This window comes from Bubalus kerabau, chromosome 1 (assembly GCF_029407905.1).
Source record: "Bubalus kerabau isolate K-KA32 ecotype Philippines breed swamp buffalo chromosome 1, PCC_UOA_SB_1v2, whole genome shotgun sequence".
Lineage (NCBI taxonomy): Eukaryota > Metazoa > Chordata > Mammalia > Artiodactyla > Bovidae > Bubalus > Bubalus kerabau.
Genome location: NC_073624.1, coordinates 187,834,821 through 187,860,029, shown reverse-complemented (window position 1 = coordinate 187,860,029; position 25,209 = coordinate 187,834,821). Strand labels below are relative to the sequence as shown.

The 25,209-nt window shown below is 52.4% G+C and overlaps 1 protein-coding gene across 1 annotated transcript in view; it reads left to right on the top strand.

Moving 5' to 3' along the window:
• Nucleotides 1-24,822, top strand: part of UHRF1 (ubiquitin like with PHD and ring finger domains 1) — a 33,208-nt gene extending 8,386 nt beyond the window's left edge. The window contains exons 3-17 of the mRNA XM_055546813.1: nucleotides 1,074-1,346; nucleotides 1,637-1,791; nucleotides 4,649-4,864; nucleotides 10,947-11,047; nucleotides 11,387-11,573; nucleotides 12,154-12,277; nucleotides 12,370-12,477; nucleotides 12,749-12,853; nucleotides 13,693-13,799; nucleotides 15,326-15,488; nucleotides 15,578-15,715; nucleotides 18,477-18,615; nucleotides 18,702-18,847; nucleotides 20,665-20,763; nucleotides 23,259-24,822. Of these exons, the coding sequence (XP_055402788.1) occupies nucleotides 1,074-1,346; nucleotides 1,637-1,791; nucleotides 4,649-4,864; nucleotides 10,947-11,047; nucleotides 11,387-11,573; nucleotides 12,154-12,277; nucleotides 12,370-12,477; nucleotides 12,749-12,853; nucleotides 13,693-13,799; nucleotides 15,326-15,488; nucleotides 15,578-15,715; nucleotides 18,477-18,615; nucleotides 18,702-18,847; nucleotides 20,665-20,763; nucleotides 23,259-23,405 (2,208 nt within the window). The 3' untranslated portion in view covers nucleotides 23,406-24,822. The remainder of the gene's footprint in view (nucleotides 1-1,073; nucleotides 1,347-1,636; nucleotides 1,792-4,648; nucleotides 4,865-10,946; nucleotides 11,048-11,386; nucleotides 11,574-12,153; nucleotides 12,278-12,369; nucleotides 12,478-12,748; nucleotides 12,854-13,692; nucleotides 13,800-15,325; nucleotides 15,489-15,577; nucleotides 15,716-18,476; nucleotides 18,616-18,701; nucleotides 18,848-20,664; nucleotides 20,764-23,258) is intronic.
• Nucleotides 24,823-25,209: the final 387 nt, after the last annotated feature.

The following is a 25,209-nucleotide window of genomic DNA, read 5'->3' as shown; positions in this document are numbered from 1 at the left end:
TGTGCTGGGTCTTCATGGCTGCAAGGCCTTTTCTCTAGTTGGGGTGAGCGGGAGCTACTCTCTAGATGCGGCGTTCTGGCTTCTCATTGCTGTGGCTTCTCCAGGAGCAGGGTTCTAGGAACGAGGGCTCAGTACTTGTGGCGCACGGGCTTAGTTGCTCTGAGGCACATGGGATCTTCCCAGACCAGGGACTGAACCCTGCGTTGGCAGATGGATTCTTTACCACTGAGCCACCAGGGAGGTCCTGTCCTTCCTTTCTTGAAGGCGCTGCTTCTGAACCAGGGGACACTGGGTGATGTTGGAGGCCCTCCATGGTTGGCACAACTGGGGTGCTCCCGGCGTCCAGAGGGTGGGGGCAGGGCTGCCGCTCCTGCGGTGTCCATGAGAGCCCCTGCCCACCGCCCCCCAGCCCCAGAGCTGTCAGAGCTCAGCAGAGTCTGCCGCAGGGTGTTCTGGATCCCGAGGGCTGAGGGTCCTTGTTGGGTGTTGGTGGGGTGCCCTGGGGCAGTTGCTCATGGAAAGGTAACGCCCAGCAAAAAGACTTTTGTGCTCTAGGGATGGGCTCCGAAGCCAAACCTCTTCACGTACCTGGTGAGTCACCCGGTGCCAATGGATCATGGGGCCCTGCTGGCTCCTAGCCTCCCCATCAGTGAGTGCCTAGTGTGGGTGGAAATAACAGAAAGGTGTTCTCTCTGGGGGCCATCCCAGGCATTCCCAGCACCCCTCACCTTGTCAAGACAACCAGAAATGTCCCTACAGCATTGTCCCGGGGGCAGGTCACTCTGCCTGAGAGCCAGGGTACAGGCAGTGCTTGTTTATTGTAATAAAAGTTCCAAAGTACATAAAGTATTAAAACCTCCCCCGACACCTGATGTGTGGCCATGGCTCAGCCGGGTTAGGCCACATGCTTCCGGGGACGCCCCCCTGTGGCAGCAGGCGTCCTCATTGGAGAGGGCTTCAGGTGATCTTGTCCCCAGGAGCTGGCAGGCCTTCGCCAGGATGGGTGTGGTCCATCACCCCCCCCCCCTCCAGTGAGCTCCCTTGCCTGGTGACCTTGGCCTGCGTCCCTGCAGATGGAGGACGGCCACACGCTGTTTGACTACGACGTCCGCCTGAACGACACCATCCAGCTCCTGGTCCGGCAGAGCCTTGTGCTGCCCGTCCCTGTTCCCAGCAGCAGCGGTGGCAGCAAGGAGAGGGACTCTGAGCTCTCGGACACAGACTCCGGCTGCGGGCTGGCCCAGAGCGAGTCGGACAAGTCCTCCAACAGCGGCGAGGCCGCCAACGAGCCAGAAGGGAAGGCAGACGAGGACGAGTGTGACGAGACGGAGCTGGGCCTCTACAAGGTGGGGCTCATGCATCGCTGTCCCCGTGCAGCCTCCAATCCCCGTGGCTGGACAGCCTCCTGTACCCCCCAGTCCTGCCCTATGTCCTCACAGTCCCTTGGTGGAAACATCAATGCTCAGGGGTTCCTTCTCCGCCCCTAAAGCAGAACCCTGTAACTGGACCTGCGGGTGTCTTCCCAGTGGTCCTTGCAGGGGCCGTCTTAAGTTCTGATCCGCTGCCCTCCTCCCCTTAAGACCATGACCCTTCTCAGATTTCCCCGGGGCCGAATGAGAGCTTCCTTCCCCGGCAGGTCGGCGAGTACGTGGACGCGAGGGACACGAATATGGGCGCGTGGTTCGAGGCCAAGGTCATCAGGGTGACAAGGAAGGCTCCGGCTCACGACCAGCCCAGCAGCTCCAGCTCAAAGCCAGAGGACGACATCATCTATCACGTGAAATACGATGAGTGAGTGTTCTTGGGGTGGGCCTGGGACAGCAGCAGGTGTTTGGACTTGCTTGGGTGGTGATGTCCCCTCCCTCCGTTGTAGGAATTCAGAGTGTTTATGGAGCACTTAGCATGTGGCAAGCCCTGTGATGGGCCCAGGGAGTTCCCGTCTGTGAACACAGAGGGGCTCTGAGTTGGCTTGGCGGCCATGACCACATGCTGCAGGCTGGGCGACTTCAGCATTAGGCATGTACCTTCTCACGGTCCTGGAGGCTGGAAGTCCGAGCTCAGTGTGCTGACGGGGTCAGCTCCTGGTGAGGGCTCTCCTGGCTTAGACACAGCCATCTTCTCACTGCATCCTCACGTGGTCTTTCCTCTGAGTCTGGGGAGAGAGAGCAAGCTCTGGTGTCTTTTCTAATAAGGACACCAGTCCTATTAGATTAGAGCCCTGTCTTTATGAGCTCATTTAACTCTGATTACAGCCTTGGCTTCCCTGGTGGCTCAGATGGTAAAGAATCTGCCTGCAATGCAGAGACCCGGGTTTGATCCCTGGGTTGGGAAGATCTCCTGGAGAAGGGAATGGCAACCCAGTCCGGTATTCTTGCCTGGAGAATCCTGTGGACAGAGGAGCCTGGTGGGCTACAGTCCATGGGGGTCACAAAGAACTGGACACGACTTAGTGACTAAACAATAACAACCTCTAAGGGCCCTGTCTGCAGATACAGTCACAGTGGATGTTAGGGCTTCAGAATGTGTATGTGGGGGATGCAGTTCATAACAGGGCAAGCCTCCCTGCCTATAGGGAGCTCATGTTGTATGAGGGCACTAGGGCTTCATCTGTTTCCCTGCAGAGTCTCTTACTGCCCACACCAGTTTCTGGCACATTCTAAGCTTAGCTCTAAAAATTACTGGAGTAATGGGAGGAGTGAAAGGCAGTAGGTGCCAGATTCCCATCCTCTTGGTCAGGGTTCACAAGCTTCTACCCTCAGGCCAGACCTGGCCCACATCCTGTTTTTGACGATAAAGCTTTATTGAAACACACCAGTACCCATTGTTTACATCTTATCAGTGACTGCTCTTGTGATAATAGCTGAGTTGAGTGTTCACAGCAGACACCTTGCAGCTCACAAAGCTGTCAGCATTGACTATCTGGTCCTTGGCAACCCTTGCTGTGCATGCTAAGTTGCTTCAGTCATTTCCAGCCCTTTGCAACCCTATGGACTGCTGCTCTCCAGGCTCCTCTGTCCATGGGATTTCCCCAGACAAAAGTACTAGAGTGGGTTGCCATTTCCTTCTCCAGGGGATTTTCTCCACCCAGGGGTCAAACCCATGTCTCTTGCATTGGCAGGCAGGTTCCTTACCACTAGCACCACTTGGACAACCCTTGTTCTTGGCGCTTTATTAGCAAAAATAATGAACACCAGGCTAACCAGCTCATCACAGTAGAGTTGGGATTGTCCCCGCTCTAGGCTGAGGCTAAACTTTGTTACTAATCGTATATGCTTTTTTTTTTTAATTTAATTTATTTTAAAATAACTTTTACTAGAGTATAGTTGCTTTACAATGTTAGGTTTTCAAAAAATTTTTTACTTATGTATCTTTTGTTAATTTTTATTGATGTTTGGTTGCTTTACAATGTTGTGTTACTTAGAATATGCTACCTTTAGCCAATTGTCTTAGGCCTTTTTTGAGGTCACTTGGAATTCCTGTATATCCAGAATAATGACTTCCTGTCTTTTTTTTAATATAATGTCTATCCCTTTACAAAAGTCACCATCAACACACATGTATGAAAAAAAGTCCCCCCCCACCTCCCGCTCATTTCTTTCTGTCTTAGTTTCCTATGGCTGCTCTACAAAGTATTGCTGCTGTTGCTGGAATAGTCTATCCTCTCACGGTCCTGGAGGCCGTAAGCCCAAACCAAGATGATGACAAGGCTGAGACCCTCCTGGAACCTGGAGGGGAGAATCCTTTGTGCCTCTTCCAGCGCGACTGGCTGTCCTGGCTCGTGGCTGCGTCCCCTCTCCTGCCTCTGCCTCCTCTTCCTGCCTTGCTCTCCTCTGTCTGCCTCTTCATCAGTCACTAGGTTTAGGACCATTCTTCTTTATCAGGACCTGATCTTAACTCCTCCTGTCTGCAGCAATCCTATTTCCAGATTGAGCAGTGTCCCTAAATGAGCAGGGTGCGTGGCATGCTAAGCCACTTCAGTCGTGTCCGACTCGCTACGACCCTGTGGACTGCAGCCCACCAGGCTCCTCTGTCCATGGGATTCTCCAGGCAAGAATCCTTTAGTGGGTTTCCAGTTCCTTCTCCAGGGGATCTTCCTGACGCAGGGACCAAACCGCATCTCTTAAGTCTCCTGCGTTGGCAGGCGGGGGCCTTTACTGCTAGTGCCACCACCTTGGAAGCCCCTATTTCCAGATTAGGTGCCAATAAGCACCGCTTGCCAGGCTGCCAGGGGTTAGGATCCCAGCGTAGCTTTTTAGAGCCAGGGTCCTCAAGCCCCTGGCTCTAATGCCTGATGAGCTGAGGTGGAGCTGCTTTAATAAGAGGAGAAATAAAGGGCACAGTAAATGTAACGCACTCGAATCATCCCCAAACCATCTGCGCCTTCCTGGTCCGTGAAAAACTGTCTTCCAGGAAACTAGTCCCTGGTGCTGCAAAGGCTGGGGGCCGCTATGACACACTGGGACGTGTCACTGTGCCTGGGTGTTACTAACACCAACAGATGAGCTCTCGGGGAGGGGCCTTTCTGGACTGCTGTGACGAGCGTAACTCAAACCCGCACACCAGGCGGCCCTCTCCACCTGGCTCCTCTCTCCTGATGGAGTGAGGCCTTCTGGCGCCTGAGGTCTGAGCACAGGGCTCTCCCCTCCAGCTACCCAGAGAACGGAGTGGTCCAGATGACCTCACAGAATGTCCGGGCTCGAGCCCGACACACCATCAAGTGGGAGGACCTGCAGGTGGGCCAGGTGGTCATGGTCAACTACAACCCAGACCTCCCCAAGGACCGCGGCTTCTGGTACGACGCCGAGATCCTGCGGAAACGCGAGACCAGGACGGCGCGGGAGCTGCATGCCAACGTCAGGATCGGGTGAGTCTGCCTGGCCTCCGCCTTCTCCCGGGCCTTCTACGCCCCACCTGCGAAACTGTCTCTGGGGCCCTGGCAGAGGTTTCAAGCTTCCTTGTTCTCGTGTGCTTGTCATTTTGAATTTGGCAAACAGGTGAAAAAACGTGGCCAAGTCCAGAAAGTACTGAAGGCCACACTTAATATTCTCCCTTCGCCTGTTCCCTGGTTACCCGGTTCTCCTGTCTGGAGACATGGCTGGTCCCAGCACCTTCTGGGGCCACGTGTGTGTGCACAGACAGGCACAGAACCACACACAGGCCACACACAGACAGGCCAGAACCACACACTCCTATATGGGGTACCCTTCACATCAGGGGTCAACAGGCTGTTGGCCACAGGCCAGAGCTGGCCCCCAGCTCTGCCAGGCAAATAAAGTTTTATTGGCACCGAGCCACGCCCATCTGTTCACTGCTTCACTGTGGCTGCTCTATGTTAGGAGGGCGCCCAGAAGAGAGCTGGGTGGCTGCCCACAAAGCTGAAAATATTTACTGCCAGGCCCTTTGGAGAACATATTTGCTGAACCCTGTCTACCAGGCTTTTCTCTGTGTGTGTAGAAAGCTTAACATCTTTACCATTTTAATATGTCTTTCTTTTTAAAAAAAAAAATATGTTGACTTATTTGGCCTCACTGGGTTTCTGTTGCTGCGTGTGGGCTTTCTCTGGTTGCGGCGAGTGGTGGGGGGTGGGGGGCGTGGCGTTGCGTGGGCTTCCCGTTGCAGTGGCCTCTCTTGCCGTGGAGCACAGGCTCTAGAGTGCGTGCTCCCATGAGTTGTGGCGCGCAGACTTCGCTGTCCACAGCATGTGGGATCTGTCCCGACCAGGGATCAAACCCACGTCCCCTACATTGACAGGTAGATTCTTAACCACTGGACCACCAGGGAAGTACTTAGCACCTTAACCATTTTAAAGTGCACAGCTCAGTGGCATTAAGCATATTCATATTGTTGGGGAAACCATCCCCACCCCCACCAACATCCATCTCCAGAACTTTCTCATCTTCCCAAACTGAAACCCTATCTCCTTGAAACACTGAACTCCCCAGCCCCTCCCCTACCACTGGCCCCCACCACCTACTTTCAGTATCTGTGAATCTGACTCCTAGGGACCTCACGTAAGTGGAATCATACACTATGCGTCTTTCTGTGTCTGGCTTTTTTCGCAAGGTCCATACATGTTGCACAATGAACCTTTTTTGGTGGCTGAATAATACTCCACTGTATATGTTGTATACAAGACATGAGTATCCGGGCAAGTGTCTTGAGCACAGGCACAGCGAGTGCAGAGGCCCTGGGGCAGGACCATTCTTGGTGTCTTTCTGGCCCCTTGAGGAGGCCAGTGGGCTAGAGGGGAGAGAGGGAGGAGGAAGCGTTCAGGACATGGCTGGGAGGGGTGCAGAGCTGCTGTGTATTCTGTGTTGCTGGCCGCTCCTGGAGCCTGAGAGCATGGAGTAAGTGTTAAGTGTCAGTTGCTCAGTTGTGTCCGACCCTGCGACCCCATGGGCCATAAGCCGCCAGGCTCTTCTGTCCATGAAATTGTGCAGGCAGAAATAGTGGAGTGGCTTGCCATTCCCTTGTCCAGGGGATCTTCCCAACCCAGCAATCGAACCCAGGTCTCCTTCATTGCAGGCAAACTCTTTCCTGTCTGAGCCACCACAGAAGAGCGTCGATGCCGCCTGTAATAGAGTCATCGCTCAGGCAGCCGAGCTGGGAATTGACTGCAGGGGGCAGCGTGGCGGCAGGGACACCAGGGAGGAGGCTGATGGGGGCAAGGTCCAGGCACCAGCCCTGGCGCACTGATGCGATTGTTCAGCAAACAAAACCTGCTTTTTGTTTCCTTGCTTAGAATGTTGTTTTCTTGTTTTCTGTTTCTTTGACTTCTGCTCTCATCTAAAAAAAAAAAGTATATAGTTAGTTATGGCTGAGATAGGTGACATATTAGTTCCCTGACCAGGGATTGAACCTCTGCCCCCTGCAGTGGAAGCCTGAAGTCTCAACCCCTCCCAGGGAATTCCCTTTGTCATCTTTATCATTTTCTCCTTTTTCTGAGTTGATTTTGCTCTTCTTTTTCCAGTCTTTTTGAGGTAGCCACTTAGATTATTATAAGTCTAGTGTAAGCATTTTAGTGCTGCGAATTTCCCTCTCAGTGCTGCCTTGCCTGCTTTCCGCATATTTTGCTATGTTGTTTTTCTTTTTATTCAGTTACCTCTGTTTTTACAATTTCCTTTGACACTTCCCCTTTGTCTCCTGGCTTATTGAGAAATATGGAGTTTAACTCTCAAGTGTTGAGAGACTTTTTTGCATTGTCTTTCTCTTGTTGATTTCCAGTTTGACTTTGTTATGGTCAAGGAGCACACATTGTATGATTCTAGTCCTTGTCGAGGTTTGTTTTATGGTTCAGAGTTGGGTCTGTCTTGGTGAATATTGCACAGTTATTAAAAAAAAAAAAGTATATTCTGTTGTTGGGGCAGATGTTCTGTTTATATCAGTTAGACTGTGTCGGCTGATTGTGTTGTTCACGTCTTCTAATTCCTACTGATGTTCAGTCTAGAACGTCTGTTACGTGCTGAGGGGGCTGTCCCAGTGTTCACCTGTAACTGGATTTGTCTTTTTCTCCTGTCAGTTTCAGAATCATGAGGATCTGCTGTTTGATGTGGACATAGTCATGTGTGTTATGTCTTTCTGTTCCTTATGTAATGTCTCTCTTTGTCTCCAGTAATTTCCTTTGCTCTGAAGACTGCTTTATCTGAGATATGTGTATGTGAATTGACACACTAAAAAAAAAAGTAAATGAGTTCCCTGGGGGTCCAGTGGTTAAGACTCTTGTTTCTACTGCAGGGGGCCTGGGTTTGATCCCTGGTTAGGGAACCAGGATCCTACAAACCACACAGAATGGCCATAAGTGAATGAATGAATATGCCTGGTGTATCTTTACCACTATGGTTGAATTTGGAGTTTCTCATAAACAGTATATAGTTGGGTCATTCTCTTTTTTTTAATCCACTTCATCAAGTCTGCATTTTCCTTGGCATGTGTTATGTTTTCTGGCCATTATTTAAATATTTTTTTGTCTGCAACACACAGCATGTGGGATCTTCGTTCCCCAACTAGGGACTGAACTCATGCCCCCTGGAGTGGAAGTTTGGACTCATAACCACTGCACCCCCAGGAAAGTCCACCACTTGGCATACATTATTGAACCTTGAACAACTAGGGGGTTAGAGGCACCAACCTCTGTGCATTTGAGAATCCAAGCATAACTTACAGTCCATCCTCCCATTTCTGCGGTTCCATCGTATTTGTGGTTCCTCATCTGAGGAGTCAACCAGCTGGGGATTGTATGGTACCGTCGCATTTATTATTGGAAAAAATCCACCAATAACCGGATTCATGAAGTTCAAATTCGTGTTGGCCAAGGATCAACAGTGTCTTGCCCATTACACATTTAAGGTGATTATCGGTGTGTTAGGGCTTGTGTGCCTCTCTGTTGTGTCCGACTCCGTGGACTGTAGTCCGCCAGGCTCCTCTGTCCATGGGCTTTCCTAGGCAAGAACACTGCGGTGGGTTGCCATTTCTTTCTCCAGGCATCTTCCCCACCCAGGGATCTCAGTGTGTCCTGCACTGCAGGCGGATTCTTTACCACTGAGTCATCAGGGCTTGAGCCTGCCATTTTGTTGCTTGTTTTCTGTTTGTTTCCCCGTTTTCTTTTTCCTGTGTCTCTTATTCTGTCCTTCCTATGGGTTATGTAAGCATCTTTTAGGATTCTGTCTCGACCTATTGAAGGTCTTTTGGAATGTATTGCTTTGCAGTTTTCTTAGTGGTTTCTCTGGATTCTGTCATATACGCCTGTGACATACCAGTATCTCTTGTACCACTTTGAGGGAAGTGTGGCAATCTCTCGTGCATTTACATTCCTTTACACTCACTGTCTTGAGTGCCAGACGGTGTCTTGGTTTCTGTCATCATGTATGACTTGGAAAACGCATAAGGAACATAATCTACTGTACATACCCATGTTTCTGCCCTTTCTGTTGTCTGTCTGCCTTTTTCCTCCCAGATGCCTTCCTTTGTAATTTTCTATCTACTTGAACTTTCCTCCATTTTTCTATAAAGGAGTATCAGCTAGCAACATTCTTTTAATTTTCCTTCATCTGAGAATGTACCCACCCGGTTAGATTGAAGTAATTCCCAAGCATCGAATCATTGTGTCTGTTAATACTTTTGAATATATTTCTTTAAAATGACTCTTTTACAGAAACAGTTTTAATGCTATTATTACAACAGAAAACTTAATTTCTTAACATCTCTCCAGTCATTGTTTTGTCTGCCAGTTGGCTCACATTTAGAAAAAAATAATTTGTGTGTTTAAGCTCTAAGTAATGTCCACAGATTTCAGTTAAGTTGGTAGATCTGTTTCTTTTAAAAATATTTGTATTTACTTATTTCGTTGGCTGTGCCAGGCCATAGCTGTGGCGTGTGAGCTCTTAGTTGCAGCACACGGGATCTTTAGTTGTGGCGTGTGGAATCTAGTTCCCTGCCCGGGGATGGAGTCTTAGCCACTGGACCACAGGGAAATCCGCAGTAGATCTTTCAGTCTCCGTTATCTTAGGGTTCCTGTCCTTTTGTTTTTTCCTCCTTTTCCTTGTTTGTTGGGGAGGCTGGGTTGTTGTCACATAAAATCTGCACAGTCTGGATTCCCCACGAGCATCCTCCTGGTGTCATTTCCTCCGTTCCTCTGTCCCCGCGTTCCCCGTGAACTGGTGGGTAGATCTGGACATGTGCCATCTAGCCTTGCAGTCATGAGTCACATGCTGCCAAGCGCTTGAAATGTGGCCAGGACACACTGAGATATGCTGTGAGTGTAAAATATACCCTGGATTTCAAAAACTTGGTGCTGAAAAAGAGTGTAAACTAGCGATTGCTAATCATTCCTTAACATTCATTGCACGTTGAAATGGTATTTTGTATACATGGGGTACATTTGTTGTTCAGTTGCTAAGTCACGTCTGCCACCGCAGCATACCAGGCTCCTCTGTCCCTCGCTATCTCCTGGCGTTTGCTCAAACTCATGTCCATTGAGTTAGTGATGCTATCTAACCGTCTCTTCTTCTGCCCTCTTCTCCTTTTGCCTTTAGTCTTTCCCAGCATCAGGGTCTTTCCCATTGAGTCAGGTCTTTGCATCAGGTGTTCAAAGTATTGGCGCTTTAGCTTCAGCATCAGTCCTTCCAGTGAATATTCAGGGTTGATTTCCTTTAGGATTGATTGGTTTGATCTCCTTGCAGTTTAAGGGACTCTCAAGAGTCTTTTCCAGCACAGTTCAAAAGCATAAGTTCTTCAGTGCTCAGCCTTCTTTGTGGTCCATCTCTCACATTTGTACATGACTACTGGAAAAACCATCGCTGTGACTATATGGACCTCTGTCGGCAAAGTGATGTCTCTGCTTTTAAATACTATGTCTTGGTTTGTCATAGCTTTCCTTCCAAGGAGCACATTCAAACTGATGCCATCTACTTTTTACTATTTAAATGTGGTTCTCGGAAAGTGTGAAATTATACACAACTCACATTTGCTTTCCCTGGAAGGTTTTCGACGTAGTGGTGGGGTGATCTGATGGAGGTAGTCAGATGGTCTGATGGAAGCAGTGAGATGATCCCTGCGGTTGTTTTAACCTAGAGGAGTTTTTGTAATTTTTAAAAAATTTTCATATTTTGATCAGAACTTGCTTTATAGTTTTTGCCTATTGAGCCTTGTTTAGTGGGCCTTGCCTCTTAGTGGGCCTCACCTGCCAAAGGTTAAAAATAATTCTCTCAAATGCATCACATACTGAAATTCTGGCTTATTTGTTTTCACCTCGTTCCTGATGTGGTAGGACTTGAATTTGCGAGGGTAGTAGCTAGGCGAGTTCATAGGGCCCTGCGAAAACCTCTTCTCCGATATAATTAGAATCAGAGCTGTTCGTGGGCACTGAGAACATGTCCAAGTGCCCGGGTCTTTGGGGTTGTTGGTGGGACCGGCCCGCTGGTTGTCCTAACAGTCCTGTTCTCTTGTAGGGGTGATTCTCTCAACGACTGTCGGATTGTCTTCGTGGACGAAGTTTTCAAGATCGAGCGTCCGGGCGAGGGGAACCCCATGGTGGAAAACCCGATGAGAAGTGAGTTCTGATCCAGCCCCTCTGTGCTGGGTTGAGGGTTGGTGCAGGGGTGGGGGTCATGCCTGAGCTGACACCCCACCCCACCCCACCTCCAGGGAAGAGCAGGCCCTCCTGCAAACACTGTAAAGCCCCTCCGTGCTGTGTGCGTGATGGGGTGTAGGGTGGGCGGGTGGGGCCCTGCCAGAGCTGATCCCATCCCCCGCTTCCCGGGGTGCAGGGAACAGCGGGCCCTCCTGCAAACACTGTAAAGCCCCTCCGTGCTGTGTGCGTGATGGGGTGTAGGGTGGGTGGGTGGGGCCCTGCCTGAGCTGATCCCATCCCCCGCTTCCTGGGATGCAGGGAAGAGCGGGCCCTCCTGCAAGCACTGTAAGGACGATGAGCGGAAGCTGTGCCGCATGTGCGCCTGCCACGTGTGCGGGGGCAAGCAGGACCCTGACAAGCAGCTGATGTGCGACGAGTGCGACATGGCCTTCCACATCTACTGCCTGCGCCCACCGCTCAGCAGCGTGCCCCCTGAGGAGGAGTGGTGAGTGCACCCGGGTGGCTGAGGCGACGGAGACGTGGGGTCCTTCCCATGTGGCCCGGCCCTGGCTCACTGCAGGGAGGGAGGCACTATGGGCCAGAGGCGGGAGCGGGTGTCTCAGGCCTGGAGTGGGAGAGTTGTGATGTGCAGCTCTGGTGTGAGAGCCTGGGAGTGCTAACAGAGATGGCTGTTGTTTGCCCCGCCCCTGCCCTTCTGGTGGAGACAGGGAACTGAGTCCTCGGCAGTGAGTAGGTGTTGTTGAATCGCCCTTCATGTTGGCCGCATGGGGGCTGGTCTTGGCTTCACCGTGGGGGGCACTGCTGTTCCCAGTGGGAGGGGTCAGCGTCTGCTGCCCACCAAGGGGGCCACTTGCCCCATATGGCCACCGAGCTCTTCCCATGTGGCCACTGAGCTCTTCCGATGTGGCCCATGGGACCAAGGGAATGGATTTCTTATGTTGAGTTCGTGAATTTAAGTTGAAGCCGTTCCCCACCTCCCCACTTCTGTGCAGTCTTGGCTATGCAGGAAGGCAGGGGGCTGGGCATGCGGCCTTGGGCAGGGGGTGACATCCCTATGGTCACAGGTACTGCCCTGACTGCCGGATCGACTCCAGTGAGGTGGTGCAGGCGGGTGAGAAGCTGAAGGAGAGTAAGAAGAAGGCGAAGATGGCATCGGCCACATCGTCCTCGCAGCGGGACTGGGGCAAGGTGAGGGGGCCCTGGGCTCCTGGAGGGCCCCGCTGCCCTCCGCCCTCCCGTGGCCACTCACACTGCTCTCCCCTCTGTTTCGCAATGGACAGGGCATGGCGTGCGTGGGCCGCACCAAGGAGTGCACCATTGTGCCGTCCAATCACTTTGGCCCCATCCCGGGTATCCCTGTGGGCACCATGTGGAGGTTCCGGGTCCAGGTATGTGCGGATGTCAGGGTCTGTGGCTCAGCCAGTGGGTGCTGGCCTTCCAGCAGCCCCTCTGCCACGGAGGCTAGGCTGGGATTCACACCAGATCCTTCCCTGGTGTGGCTTGGCCTCTGGCCTTCAGGGGCTGAGGGTTCTTTTAGCAGGACTGATGCGTTTGGATCGAAGGGTCAGACTGTGGCTCTGAAGGCGGGAGTGAGGGCATTTGAGCTTATCTGTACTGTCTGGTCCACGGGGTGCCACTTACCTCTCGGTTGGTTCACAGGTCAGCGAGTCGGGGGTCCATCGACCTCACGTGGCGGGTATCCACGGCCGGAGCAATCACGGGGCCTACTCCTTGGTCCTGGCTGGAGGGTATGAGGATGATGTGGTGAGTGTGGGGAGCTGGTTTCATTTGTGTGTAACTGTGGCAAATACACGTTAACAGAAAACTTAACCATCGTAACTGTTTTTAAGTGCACCACTCAGTGGGATTAAGCATATTGATGCTGTCCTGCGACTATCACTACCATCCATCCACAGACACTTTTCCATCTTTCGAAACCAAGACTCTGTCTCCACTAAACACTCGAGTCCCCATCCCCTCCCCCAGCTTCAGACCTCTACCATCTGCTTTCTTTGTCTGTGGATCTGCCATATAAGTAGAATCATATATTTATCCTTCTGTGTCTGGCTTATCTCCCTGAGCATCTTGTTCTTAAGAGTTCATCCACACTGTAACAGGTGTCAGTATTTCCTTCCTTTTTTTAAGACTGGGTAACATTCTGATGTGTGGCTGGACCACATTTTGTTTATCCAGTCACTCATCCGTGGATGCCTGGGATGTCTCCACGTTCTAGCCACTATGAATAATGCTGCTATGAACCTGGGTCTGCACAGATCTCTTCATGTCCCTGTTTTCAGTTCTTTTGGGTATAAACTCAGAAATGGGATTGCTAGCCTTTGGTGATTCTGTTTTTAATTTGTGAGGAACGTCCATACCGTTTTCCACAGCGGCCATGCCAGTGTCCATCCTCACCAGCCACACACAGGGTTCAGTCTCTCCACATCCTCACCAGCTCTTGGTGTTATCTGTTTCTTTGGTTGCTGGTTCTGACGTCTTGGTTCTTTGGCAGCTGGCATCCTCATGGGCATGCCTGGCTTCGTTTTGAGGGTGTCTCCCCTTTCCCGTGCATGCAGGGTTTAGCCTGCCCCCTGTGTCGTTTTCAGGACCATGGGAACTCGTTCACGTACACAGGTAGCGGTGGACGAGACCTTTCCGGAAACAAGCGGACTGCGGAACAGTCTTGTGATCAGAAACTTACCAACACCAACAGGTTTGCAGAGCAGAGTGTTACTGTTTCTCAAGCGCACATCTGCCTCATCCTCAGCTGGCTACACAGGGGAGGGGCTGTGTTCTGTTTTGGAGGCATTACATGCAGGAAGTTAGATCCCCATTAAGAGTGTTAAGACAGTCCGGTGTTAAGACACTGCCCTCCCACTGCAGTGCACTCGAGTTTCATCCCTGGTCGGGGAACTAAGATCCCACATGCCACATATCATGGCCAGAAACCAATGTAGTGGTACATAGGGTCCATCTCTTCCCTGCTCTGTCCAATTGTCAGTCAGGCAGTCACAGTGAAGCAAACTTCCCCACAGAAGGCCAGATAATAGACATATTTGGCTCTGCATGCTGCACAGTCTCTGTGACAGCCACTCAACTCTGCTCTTATAGCACATAAGCAGCCACAGAGCCCACGGAAGAAGGTATGCATGGCTCTGTTCCAATAAAACTTTATTTGTAACACCAGTAGGTGGGCAGGAGTTTCCTGAGCCCCAATTACAGGATGGGATAAAGCATAAACATAGAGCACAAAGGAAAAGATAGAGATCTGATGACCTTTAAATATTATAAATCGCACAAAAGCCATAAGTGTGCAGAAAAGGCAGGTGAGGGTTGTGGGATTGCGCCTAGAAGATTCAGGAGGTACCCATATCCTAAGACAATTCATTGTAAGAGTAAACCCATCAAAAGGGGGGAAAAGTCTGCCATAAACAGGATACCTAATGGTTATACTATTCTATGTAAAGAGCTGTTGCAAATCAATAAGAAAAACTAGCAGAATAAAGCAAAGGATGTGCAAATCACTCCACAATGTAATGAGATCCCCAGTGACCATGAAAATGTATTCATCTTTAGTGAGCAAAGAAATACACGTTGAAGCAATGATGAGTTCCTATTTATTTATCCTGTAAAGCTGCCCAGATTCTCCAGTGTTGAGAAAGGCCAAGGCATAGGCTAGCATTCCATTGTTAGTAGAAATCTAAATTGATATTTCTTGCTTTCCTGAAAACTCTTTGCCTAAATATCTTTGTTTAAGAAAGGAGGGCAGCTGAGCTGACCTCTCACCCCCCTGCTCCCAGGCCTCTGTGCCCTCCGTTGGAACACGCCTGTTGGCCTGGCCCACATTTGTGTTTTTTTTTTTTTTTTTCCAATTTGTCTGTGCTGGGTCTTTAGTTGTGGCATGGGAAATGCGTGTTTTATTGTCTGTCTGTTTTTAATTTGAGGCATGTGAACTGTTAGTTACGGCATGTGGGATCTAGTTCCCTGAATAGTTCAGTGAGAGTTCGGAGTCCTAACCACTGGACCACCAAGGAAGTCCCTCAGTTTCCCTTTCCTTACAAGGTCATTGGATTCAGGGCCTACCCTAGTCCTTTCTGACCGCTGCCAAACTTGACTCCACCTGCAAGCACCCTCTTTCAAAAGAAGGTTACGCATTCATGTGATTGGGGGCTTGGGACGCGATCAGCCCCCTCTCTCAGGGGGACACTGTCCAGAGCATGGGCCCGCCTTGCCCCGCAGGGCTCTGGCTCTCAACTGCTTTGCCCCCATCAACGACCTCAAAGGGGCCGAGGCCAAGGACTGGCGGTCGGGGAAGCCAGTCCGCGTGGTGCGGAACGTCAAGGGCCGCAAGCACAGCAAGTATGCGCCCATCGAGGGCAACCGGTACGACGGCATCTATAAGGTGAGCGGGGCCCCTGTGGCTGCACCTGCCTGTCCCCCCCTCCCATGCTAGCATGATCCCCTCTGACCCCTGCCCCACTCCCTCCATAGGTTGTCAGGTACTGGCCCGAGAAGGGCAAGTCCGGCTTCCTGGTGTGGCGCTTCCTCCTACGTCGAGATGACGTGGAGCCAGGACCCTGGACCAAGGAGGGCAAGGACCGAATCAAGAAGCTGGGGCTGACTATGCAGGTGCGTCCAGGCCAGCACTTGAGGCCAGACCAGAGCCAGCCGGGGGCCTGGGCAGGGAGCGTCTGGCCGGCAGGGCCATGCTCTCCAGGGTTTCTCTCATCCTGGATGATTTCCATGTTGTGAACAGCTGGTACCTCCCTGGCTTTCCCCTCCTTGTCCTTCAACCAGAGGATGTTGAGGGGATGGTGGCTCAGGTGTGCACGTGGCTTTGCCTTTTTTTTTTAATAATGTTTTTAAAGATTTATTTATTATCTTTTGCCTGTGCTGGGTCTTCGTTGCTGCACTCAGGCTTTCTCTAGTTGCAGCAAGTGGGGTCTACTCTTCTCTCTGATGCCTGGGCTTCTCACTGCAGTGGCTTCTCTTGTTGTGGAGCATGGGCTTTAGGGTGTTCGGACTTCAGTAGGTGCTGCTCCCAGAGTCTAGAGCACAGGCTCAATAGCTGTCGTGCATGGACTATTGCTGTGCAGCACATGGGATCTTCCTGGACCAGGGATTAAACTAGTGTCCCCTGTGTTGGCACCCGGATTCTTAACCACTGGACCAGCAGGGAAGCCCCAAGGCTTTGCTTTTGTGGTTAGAACTGAGAGCTGGGCTTCCTTATTGGTGCTATGTTAGAGGCGCTTATCCGAAATCAATCTGGAGTCTGATCTCTTCTCTTGGCCAGTCCCCTCCCCCCTCTCTTCTCCTCTTCTCTTCCATCTCTCTCTCTCTCTCTTTATTTTTTTGACTGCACCATGTGGCATGTGGGATCACCCTGCAGTGGAAGCAGAGTCCTAACCACCGGGCCGCCAGGGAAGTCCCCATCTCTCCTTCCTTTCTGTCTGTCACCCCTTCCTAACCCCAAAGCTGACAAACCAACACAATTGGTCTAAATATATTAATATTAATAGGGAGTGCATGTGTGCTAAGTCACTGTAGTCGTGCCCGACTCTGCGACCCCATGGACTGTGGCCCCCCAGGCTCCTCTGTCCATGGGATTCTCCAGGCAAGAATACCGGAGTGAGTTGCCATGCCCTCTTCCAGGGGATCTTCCAACCCAGAGTCAAACCCAGGTCTCTTATGTCTCCTGTGTTGGCAGGCGGGTTCTTAACCACTAGCACCACCTGGGAAGCCCTAATAGATGGAGAGAAGTCTAAGTGTAAAGATAAGGTGGATCGTTCCCTTGGACCAATTGCTTACCTCTATGGCTGCAGAATCTTCCTTTCCCAAGAGTTTACCCAGTGCCTGGGGAACACTGCCTTTTTGCACTATAATTACGGTGTTTTCTGTTCCTCACGGTGAGCGGCTTTACAGCTGATATGTCGTGGTGGGGCTATTTCAGGAATCTTAATTGCTGTTGAGAGTCTGATAGCGCCTGCCCCCTGGGGGAGCCGCAGAGAGTTGTCTTTTGAAGCAGTGTTTATACCGCAGGGAATTCAGAAGCTGAGGAACTGAGGAGGCAGACAGCCGAGGGTCAGGAACTGTTTAGTGGGAGGAAGATTTTTATTTAGGACTTAAGTCTTCACTGTACATTCACGTTGCTGGAAAAGCTTGAGGGTTTGTTGATGGAACATTGGAGAATTGGACGTGATTGTAGGTGCCTTGTTGCTGCTAAGTCGCTTCAGTTGTGTCCGACTCTGTGCGACCCCATAGACGGCAGCCCACCAGGCTCCCCCGTCCCTGGGATTCTCCAGGCAAGAACACTGGAGTGCGTTGCCATTTCCTTCTCCAGTGCATGAAAGTGAAAAGTGAAAGTGAAGTCACTCAGTCGTGTCCGACTCCTAGCGACCCCATGGACTGCAGCCTACCAGGCTCCTCCGTCCATGGGATTTTCCAGGCAAGAGTACTGGAGTGGGGTGCCATTGCCTTCTCCCATAGGTGCCTTAGAGATGGGGTTTCTAGGAGCTTCCCTGGCGATCCAGAGGTTATGACTCTGAGCTTCCACTGCAAGGGGTGTGGGTTCAATCCTTGGTCAGGGAACGTAGATCCCACATGCCTCTCAGGCCAAACTGAAACAAAAAGGAAGTGGGGTTCTAATAAAGCCTTCTGGGGCTTGGAGGAACGTAAGACCCATCAGAATAGGGTCCTGGAGTTAAGGCCTGGGGCTGGTGGTTAGTAAATGAGATCATCTTGGGGGCCAGCCATGCCCATCATCCCCACGGGGGTTGGGCTGGCTCTTGGCAGCATAAAGCCTGAAATTCTTACTGCCTGGCTGGAAAAAGTTTGCCTACTTCTTCTCTTAGAAATGGAAAACTGTTAAGACCGTCTTGGGGGGAGTTCCCTGGCAGTCCAGTGGTTAACATTCCGAGCTCTCACTGCCAAGGGCCCTAGTTTAATCCGTGGTCTGGGAACTAAGATCCCACAAGCCTCGGGGTATGTGGCAAAATAAATAAATTAATAAAGGCTATCTTGGGAATCCCCCAGCAATTCAGTGGTTAGGACTCAGGGCTTTCGCTGCTGAGGCCTTGGGTTCAGTCCGTGGTTGGGAAACTTAAGATCCCCCATGCTGTGTGGGTTCACAGCCTAAACAACAGCAGCAGCAACACAAGACTGTCTTTTTTGCTGCCTCTAATGTGCGGGATCTCACTCTGCCCCCTCCCCCGCCACCCCTACCCCGAGGCGCAGGCTGTGTGTCTGTGTTTGCCCCCGTGAGTCTCTGTGCTCAGTCACTGCTCCAGAGTCGGGTCGGTGGAAACCTCTGGGTTGAGGCTGAGTGAGCATGGAGTCTGTCTCTGGGTCCGGACCGGGTAGGGGTGACCGGCCTGTCTTCTCCCACTTGCAGTATCCCGAGGGCTACCTGGAGGCCCTGGCCAGAAAGGAGAAGGAGAACAGCAAGCAGGCAGCCCTGGACAAGGAGGAGGAGGACAGGGAGGAGGGCTTCACATCCCCCAGGAAGGGCAAGCGGAAGAGCAAGTCGGCCGGTGGGTGTCTCTGCGGCCACCCTCGCACCCAGGGGCGGGGGCCCCCCTCCACTCTCCATCCTCAACCCGCCCCCGCTCTGCTCCAGGAGGTGATGGGTCCTCGCGAGGGACGCCCAAGAAGACCAAGGTGGAGCCCTACAGTCTCACCACCCAGCAGAGCAGCCTTATCAAGGAGGACAAGAGCAACATGAAGCTGTGGACTGAGATCCTGAAGTCGCTTAAGGACGGGCCGGTGAGCTCTCCTGCCTGGCCGGGGCCTCTCCTCTTCACTATCATAAGATGGAGGTGATGTGAAATCAGCCATCTTCACTCTTTACACTGCTCAGCTCAGTGGCATTGAGCACATTCACATTGTGGTGTGACTATTGCCACCATCATCTCCAGGACTTTCTCATCTCCCTAAAGCGAAACTGTCCCTGTGAAACGCTGACTCCCCATCCTCTCCCCCAGCCCCTGGCCCCACCATCTACTTCTTGTCTGTGCATCTGACTCCTCCAGGGACCTCCTGTGAGTGGGATCGGACAGTGTGTGTCCTTCTGGGTCTGGTTTCTCTCTCTGAGCATCACGTTCTCAAGGTCCATCCATGTGGAACCTCCTTCCTTTCTAAGGCTGAGTAGCATTCCACCACATGAATGGAATTTGCTTCCCCATTGTCTCTCATTAGATACTTGGGGTGTTTCCAGCTTTGGCTGCTGTGAACATGGGTGGGCAGGTGACTCTCGGACCCTGCCTTCAGCTCTGTTGGGTATAAACCTAGAAGTGGGATTGCCAGATCCTAGGATCATTCTGTTTTCAAATTTCCCAGAAACTGCCAAACCAGGACTATTTTTTTTTTTTTTTTTTGTTCCTCCTGCCTTAGTGGGTAGAGTGACATTGATGGGTCACTGCAGGCGAGTATCTTGGCCTTGGCGTCCTCTGTCCTTGCCTGGTGGGGGACCACTTCTCTTTGGCTCACGGTCAGGATCAAACCCAAACCCTCCTGAGCCCTGGGCCCGCTGCCTGTTACTGCTGACATCCTCTGCTTCTGGTCTCTTCCTCCCTGTCATCCTGTCTCACAGCCTTCTCTCTCATGGGTTTCTCTGCCCAGAGTACCTTCCCTCACAGCCTTCCTGGCTCAACCTCTCTCCTGTGTGAAATCACTGTGGCTGCCCTAACAAATGAGCCTTTAGGGGTAAAACCCAGGCCTGGGGAAGTTTGGTCCCTCTGGAGGCTCCTGGGGAGTTTCGACTCCTGACTCTTCCAGCTTCTAGAGGCGCTGCATCCCTGGTTCATGGCCCCTCCCTCCATCCTCAAGCCAGCAGCTCAGCACCTCCTGTCTCTCTGCCTCTGACCCCCCCTTTCTTCTTATAAGGACCCTGTCATGACACTGGGCCTCCTGGGAATCCGGGGTCATCCGCATCTCAGGGGCCTTAACTTAATCCCTCTTGCCAAGTCCCCTCTACTGTGCGTGGTGGGTGACAGGTCCTCAGGTCCCAGGATTCAGATGTGAGGTCTCAGGAGGCCTGAGGCTCAGTCCTTCAGGTCTCTCTGTTGGCAGGCCAGCTTCTCCGTGGAGGGCTCTTGGTGCCCCCGCCCTGTCCTTCCGGGGCAGCCCCGCCTTGCTCCCTGCTGTATTTCTGTCTTCACCTGCCTATACTCGGCCTTCCCCGCTGGGCCCCAGGCTCCAAGAAAGCAGGTGTTTCTCCATTTTGGCCCCTGCTGGACCTGGGTGCCTGAGCGGTGGGCAGGTGGCGCTGTGCTGGACCTGGGTGTCTGAGCGGCGGGCCGGTGGCGCTGCGTGTCGCAGGACTGGGCTCTGCACTGAGACAGGCGCTGCCGGAGTGTGGTCTTGGCCTCGAGCCTACATGCGCTCCGCCCGGCTCCAGACCCCCTGTCTTCTGGTCCTCAGAGAGGGTCACAGCGACTCGTGTCCTCCCAGGGCAGGGGCAGGAAGATGAGATTCGGAACCCCAGGGCGAGGGCCGAGCAGGCATCTGGAGAGCTGTCGTGCTCCTTCATTCTGGGGAACCGAGCCTTTGCCGGACTCACACACCTGCTCTCCCGCTTTCAGAAGTTTCTGAGCACAGTGGAGGAGACGTTCCAGTGCATTTGCTGCCAGGAGCTGGTGTTCCGCCCGATCACGACCGTGTGCCAGCACAACGTGTGCAAGGTGAGGGGCGGCCGCGGGCGGCGGGAGGCCCTGGAGGGCGCGCTGACCCCTGCCGGCACCCTGGGGCTGCTGGCTTCACTCGGACGCCTGCCCCTTGCCCTTCCTGGCCCTCAGGGTCTGTTGCCCGGGCTGCCTGGGTTACAGTTGCTCTCCCCTCCCCCACCAGCCTTCATCACAGGTGCCCTTTGCCCTGCCACCACCCTGCGCCTCCAGCCACGCTGGCCCTCTGCTGGGCCCTCAGCAGGCTGGCGCATGCCTACCTTCGTGGGGGTCGCACACTGGTCTTCTCCAGCATCTTCCCGCCTGGGGGTCCAGGGTGGGAGAGGAAGGGCTGCTCTCCTGCTCCTGCCGTCTGGTCACACTAAATGATTTAAGTGGGCCTCAGGCAGGGCTAGAGAGGTGTGAGGCACTTATCACCTAGAGGAGCTGGGAGGAAGTCGTTCTGGAAGATGAGGTGGCACTAACCTGCCCCCTGAGAGGGGCCTCGGGGCAGCATCCTGGCACTTGGGAGTAGCCAGGGCCTGTCCCCACAATGAGGGCTGGTGAGTGGGGCTGGAGCCTCCAGCCAGCGGTCAGTTCTAGGAGGGAAGCGGTCTCCAGTCTGAAGCTTTTGAAAGAGAGGTTGGGAGAGGCTGAGATGGGTCCTGGACCAGGGTCTCTCCCCGCTTTGGGGCTGGATCGTTCTCTATCGTGGGGGTGTCCTGGGACCTGAGCAGCATCCCTGGCCCCACCTACTTGGTTCCAGGAGTCCCTGGAGTTGGGAAGCACCGGGATGCATGCACGGCATCTTTGCCACGCCTTCTGGCCAGAGTCAGTCTGTAGGAATTTACAGGCAGGCGGCTCAGAAGGGACTGTCCCTACCACCTGCTCACTCTAGGTCGCCGAGCTGCGTCCAGGGCATTGGGTCAGTTGTCAGACCAGGGGAGGGACCCTGAGAACGTGGAGCACTCGGTCAGTGCTCACATCCCATGTGGCCTGATGGAGGCTGGGAAAGATACCTGCCGGTGCCCCAGGCCACGTGGGACCCAAGTTCAGAGGCGTGGTGGAGTGGCATAGAGAGCACATCTTTGGGATCAGCTGCCTGGGTTTGACCTCCAACTCTCTCCTTTCTGGCTGTGGGACTTTAAAAGGCCCCATAGCCAGATCTTTCCCATCTTCTCAAACTGAAACCCTGTCCCCGTTAAACACTGACTCCCAGCCCCTGACCCCACCCTCTACTGATACTTACTGTCTCTGTGGATCTGACTCCTCCAAGGAACTCCTGTGAGTGGCATCAGGCAGTATGTGTCCTTCTGGGTCTGGCTCCTCTCCAGAAGCATCAGGGAACGCGTGTTGTTCCCTGGGTGAGAATCTCCTTCCGTGTGAAGGGTGGGTCACACTGCAGCATGCAGATGGACCACGTTGTGTTGATCCATCATCTGTGAGTGAGCTCTAGGTGTTTCCACCTCTTGGCCACTGTGAAGCTCGAAGCAGTCCAGCACCTGATTTTGAACCTGAGTCAGCACATTGAGCACAAAGTACTATCTCTTGGTCTGCGATCAGCTATAGACTTTATACTGGAAAACAATGCAGGGATTTTTAAATATAGGAAGCAAAAGCCACTGCCCTCCTCCAACGGCAGCAGGTTTTTACCTGCTTGGCATTGCCCCTCACCCAGCTGCCTTGTGCCATCCTTCAGGTGTGCATACCTGTGCAGGTGTCTGTGCCCCTGTGGGCATCATCTATGGCCTGTTCCTCTCATGGGGAGGTTAGCTGTCCAGGGCCCCCCAGGCTTGCAGCTCAGTCTCCACTGACTCTTCCTCCACACACTGCCCCCTGCATTGTTTGGTTGACAGCGGTTCGAACCCAGAAGTCTGGCTCAGAATCCAAACTCCATCCTTCCCCCCCTTTCCTCCTGTCCTCTCACTGACACGTCTTTATTGAGCCTGTGCTCTGTGCTGGGTCCTGTGCTTGGTGTGCGGAACATCAGGGAGATACAACCCCCGATCGTGGGGAGCGTCTGCTCTGTTAACACACAAGCACATCAGTCCATCAGACAGTTCCCGAAGGAGGAAGGTGCTGTTTTGAAAGCAGACAGGGTGTGGTGAGGCAGGACCATCCTGATGTTCCAGGGCACCTTGGGGAAGGGTCCTCTGTGCAGGGGACTCCAGCACCAGTGACAAGAGAGCCGGGGTAGATCCGTCAGGTGGTGTGACCTCCAGGTGCAGGAGCCTGGCAGCTAGGATGACCTGGGAGTCTCTTTTTTTTTTTGGCCACACTGATTGATCAGCTTGTAGGATCTTCGCTCCCTGACCAGAGATCGAACGTGGGCCCTTGGCAGTGAGAGCTCAGAGTCCTGACCACTGGACCGCTGGGAAGTTCCGACCTTGGTGTCTTTGATGAGCCTGGGGCAGCCAGGCTGGTCATGGGCTGCCAGGGGCCTCTGGGTGCCTGGTGGTGCCCCAGGGGACCATGGGTGGCCAGGATCACCTCTCACCCGCCCCATTCTCCCACAGGACTGCCTGGACAGGTCCTTCAAGGCCCAGGTGTTCAGCTGCCCGGCCTGTCGCTATGACCTGGGCCGGAGCTACGCCATGACCGTGAACCAGCCACTGCAGGCCGTCCTCAGCCAGCTCTTCCCCGGCTATGGCAGCGGGCGGTGATCTTCAAGCACTTCTCGCCGAGTATTTTAAAAAAAGAAAAAAAACAAACGTTATCAGAGGGGTCCGTGGCCCCCATTTCGTTTTTAGTGGGCTTAACTTAAACATGTAGTTTTTTCCTCCACTCCCTAAAACTGCCTCGTCTTCCCGTTTTTGTTTTTTTTTTGTTTAATCTATGAATTTTTTCAGGAGTTTGTATTATGGCTCAAAGGAAGGAACAAAGTTGGACTTCTCAGTGTTTTTATTTTGGTTTTAAACAAAAAGCCTGCAATTTTATGAGCAAAAAAAAAAAAAAAAAAAACCCAAAACAAAGTTTTTCAAAAAATGGTTTTTCTTCTGAGGATGGGATTAGAAACGAGTTGGTGTGAAGGCTGCTTGAGTTCCCAGAGTTGAGTTCTCAGCCATCCCCGCCACCGACTCGCAAGAAGGCACCGGGCTGCCTAGAACAATCTTTTCAAGGTTGGTGGGTCGGGCCCCCAGAGGTGAAGTTCCATCGCCAAAGACCCAGCGAGGCTGTGGTCCTGGATGTCACCACACCCAGGTGTTGGCCCTGCATCACCAGCAGGAAACTGTTCCAAGGAAAAGCGGAGAAGTCCCACTGGGGCCAGTTGAAATCCTCACCTCCAAGCCATCCCCCACTGGGCTGCCTCCGCGTCCCCACCGCACACAGAGGCCACGGGCCACCGGAGCAGAAACCTGGGGCCGCACCGAAGCTACCTCCACCGGACCCTCCCCTCCGTGGGGGCCGACGCTTGGCCCAGCGCCGTCCCAACCTGATGCCACGGAAGCCACGCCCGGGGCCACGTTCAAGTGCCTTTGGTCCCTCCTTCCTTTTCAACCTGGGGCTCTTTCTCAGCACTGAATTATTGACACTGCCAACCGGATTCTCAAACTCGGGTCCTCCAGTGCCTCCCTGGGGACCCCAGGTGAGCAAGTGGGGACGATCAGGGTTTTGTGGATCCTCGAAATTGAATTTTCAATTCACCAATTGGGAATTACAAGAGGGAAACCTTTTAAAATGAATAAACACCTTTTCCAAATGAAATTATTATTTTTTTTGTAGTTACTGTATATGTACCAAGGAAGCTAATAACTTTAGGGTTTGGTTGTGTTTTTTTTTTTTTTTTGTCGGGGGAGTTTTGTATTTGGGGAATGATTCGTTAATGTTTCTAACTTTACCAAAGTTTGCAGCTTATACCTCAACAGAACAGGGATATTTTTAAGTCACATAACTACAGACAAACTGGAGCAATACTGTTTTAAAAGTTTCTCTTTTTTTTCTTCATTATTAGGTGGTTTAATGTATTAGGAATAAACACCGAAATCCTGTGTAGGCTTTTTTTGTTTTTTGTTTTTTACAAAGTTCAATATTCTTTGTCCAGGTTTTAGATTCTCAGAATAAATGCCTTTTACAGATGCATTTGATGGTGTCTTTTGTCTGCAAATTGCCCTGTAGCCTACTAGGCACTTCTGTAACTTGTAACATGTTTTCTCTATCCAAAAAAACCCAGGATGCTAGACAAGTAGCATCATTTCCACTTTGCAGGTGTGAAAACAGGCCCAGAAGATCCAAGTGATGGGCAGTGGTCCAGAGGGGCCGAACTGGGCCTTCCAGCTTGGAACCAGAGGTCATTTAGTGTCACTAAGGGGGATGGCACTGTCCCCATTTACACTTGAAGAAACAGAGGCTGTCATAGGACCCTCACGAGGAAGGAGACTGGCCCTGCCTTAAGTGGGCGTCAGCAGCCTGGACCATCAGCTAGGGAACTGCTTTACCCTGGGGGCCCTCTGCAGGCCTGGGGGGATG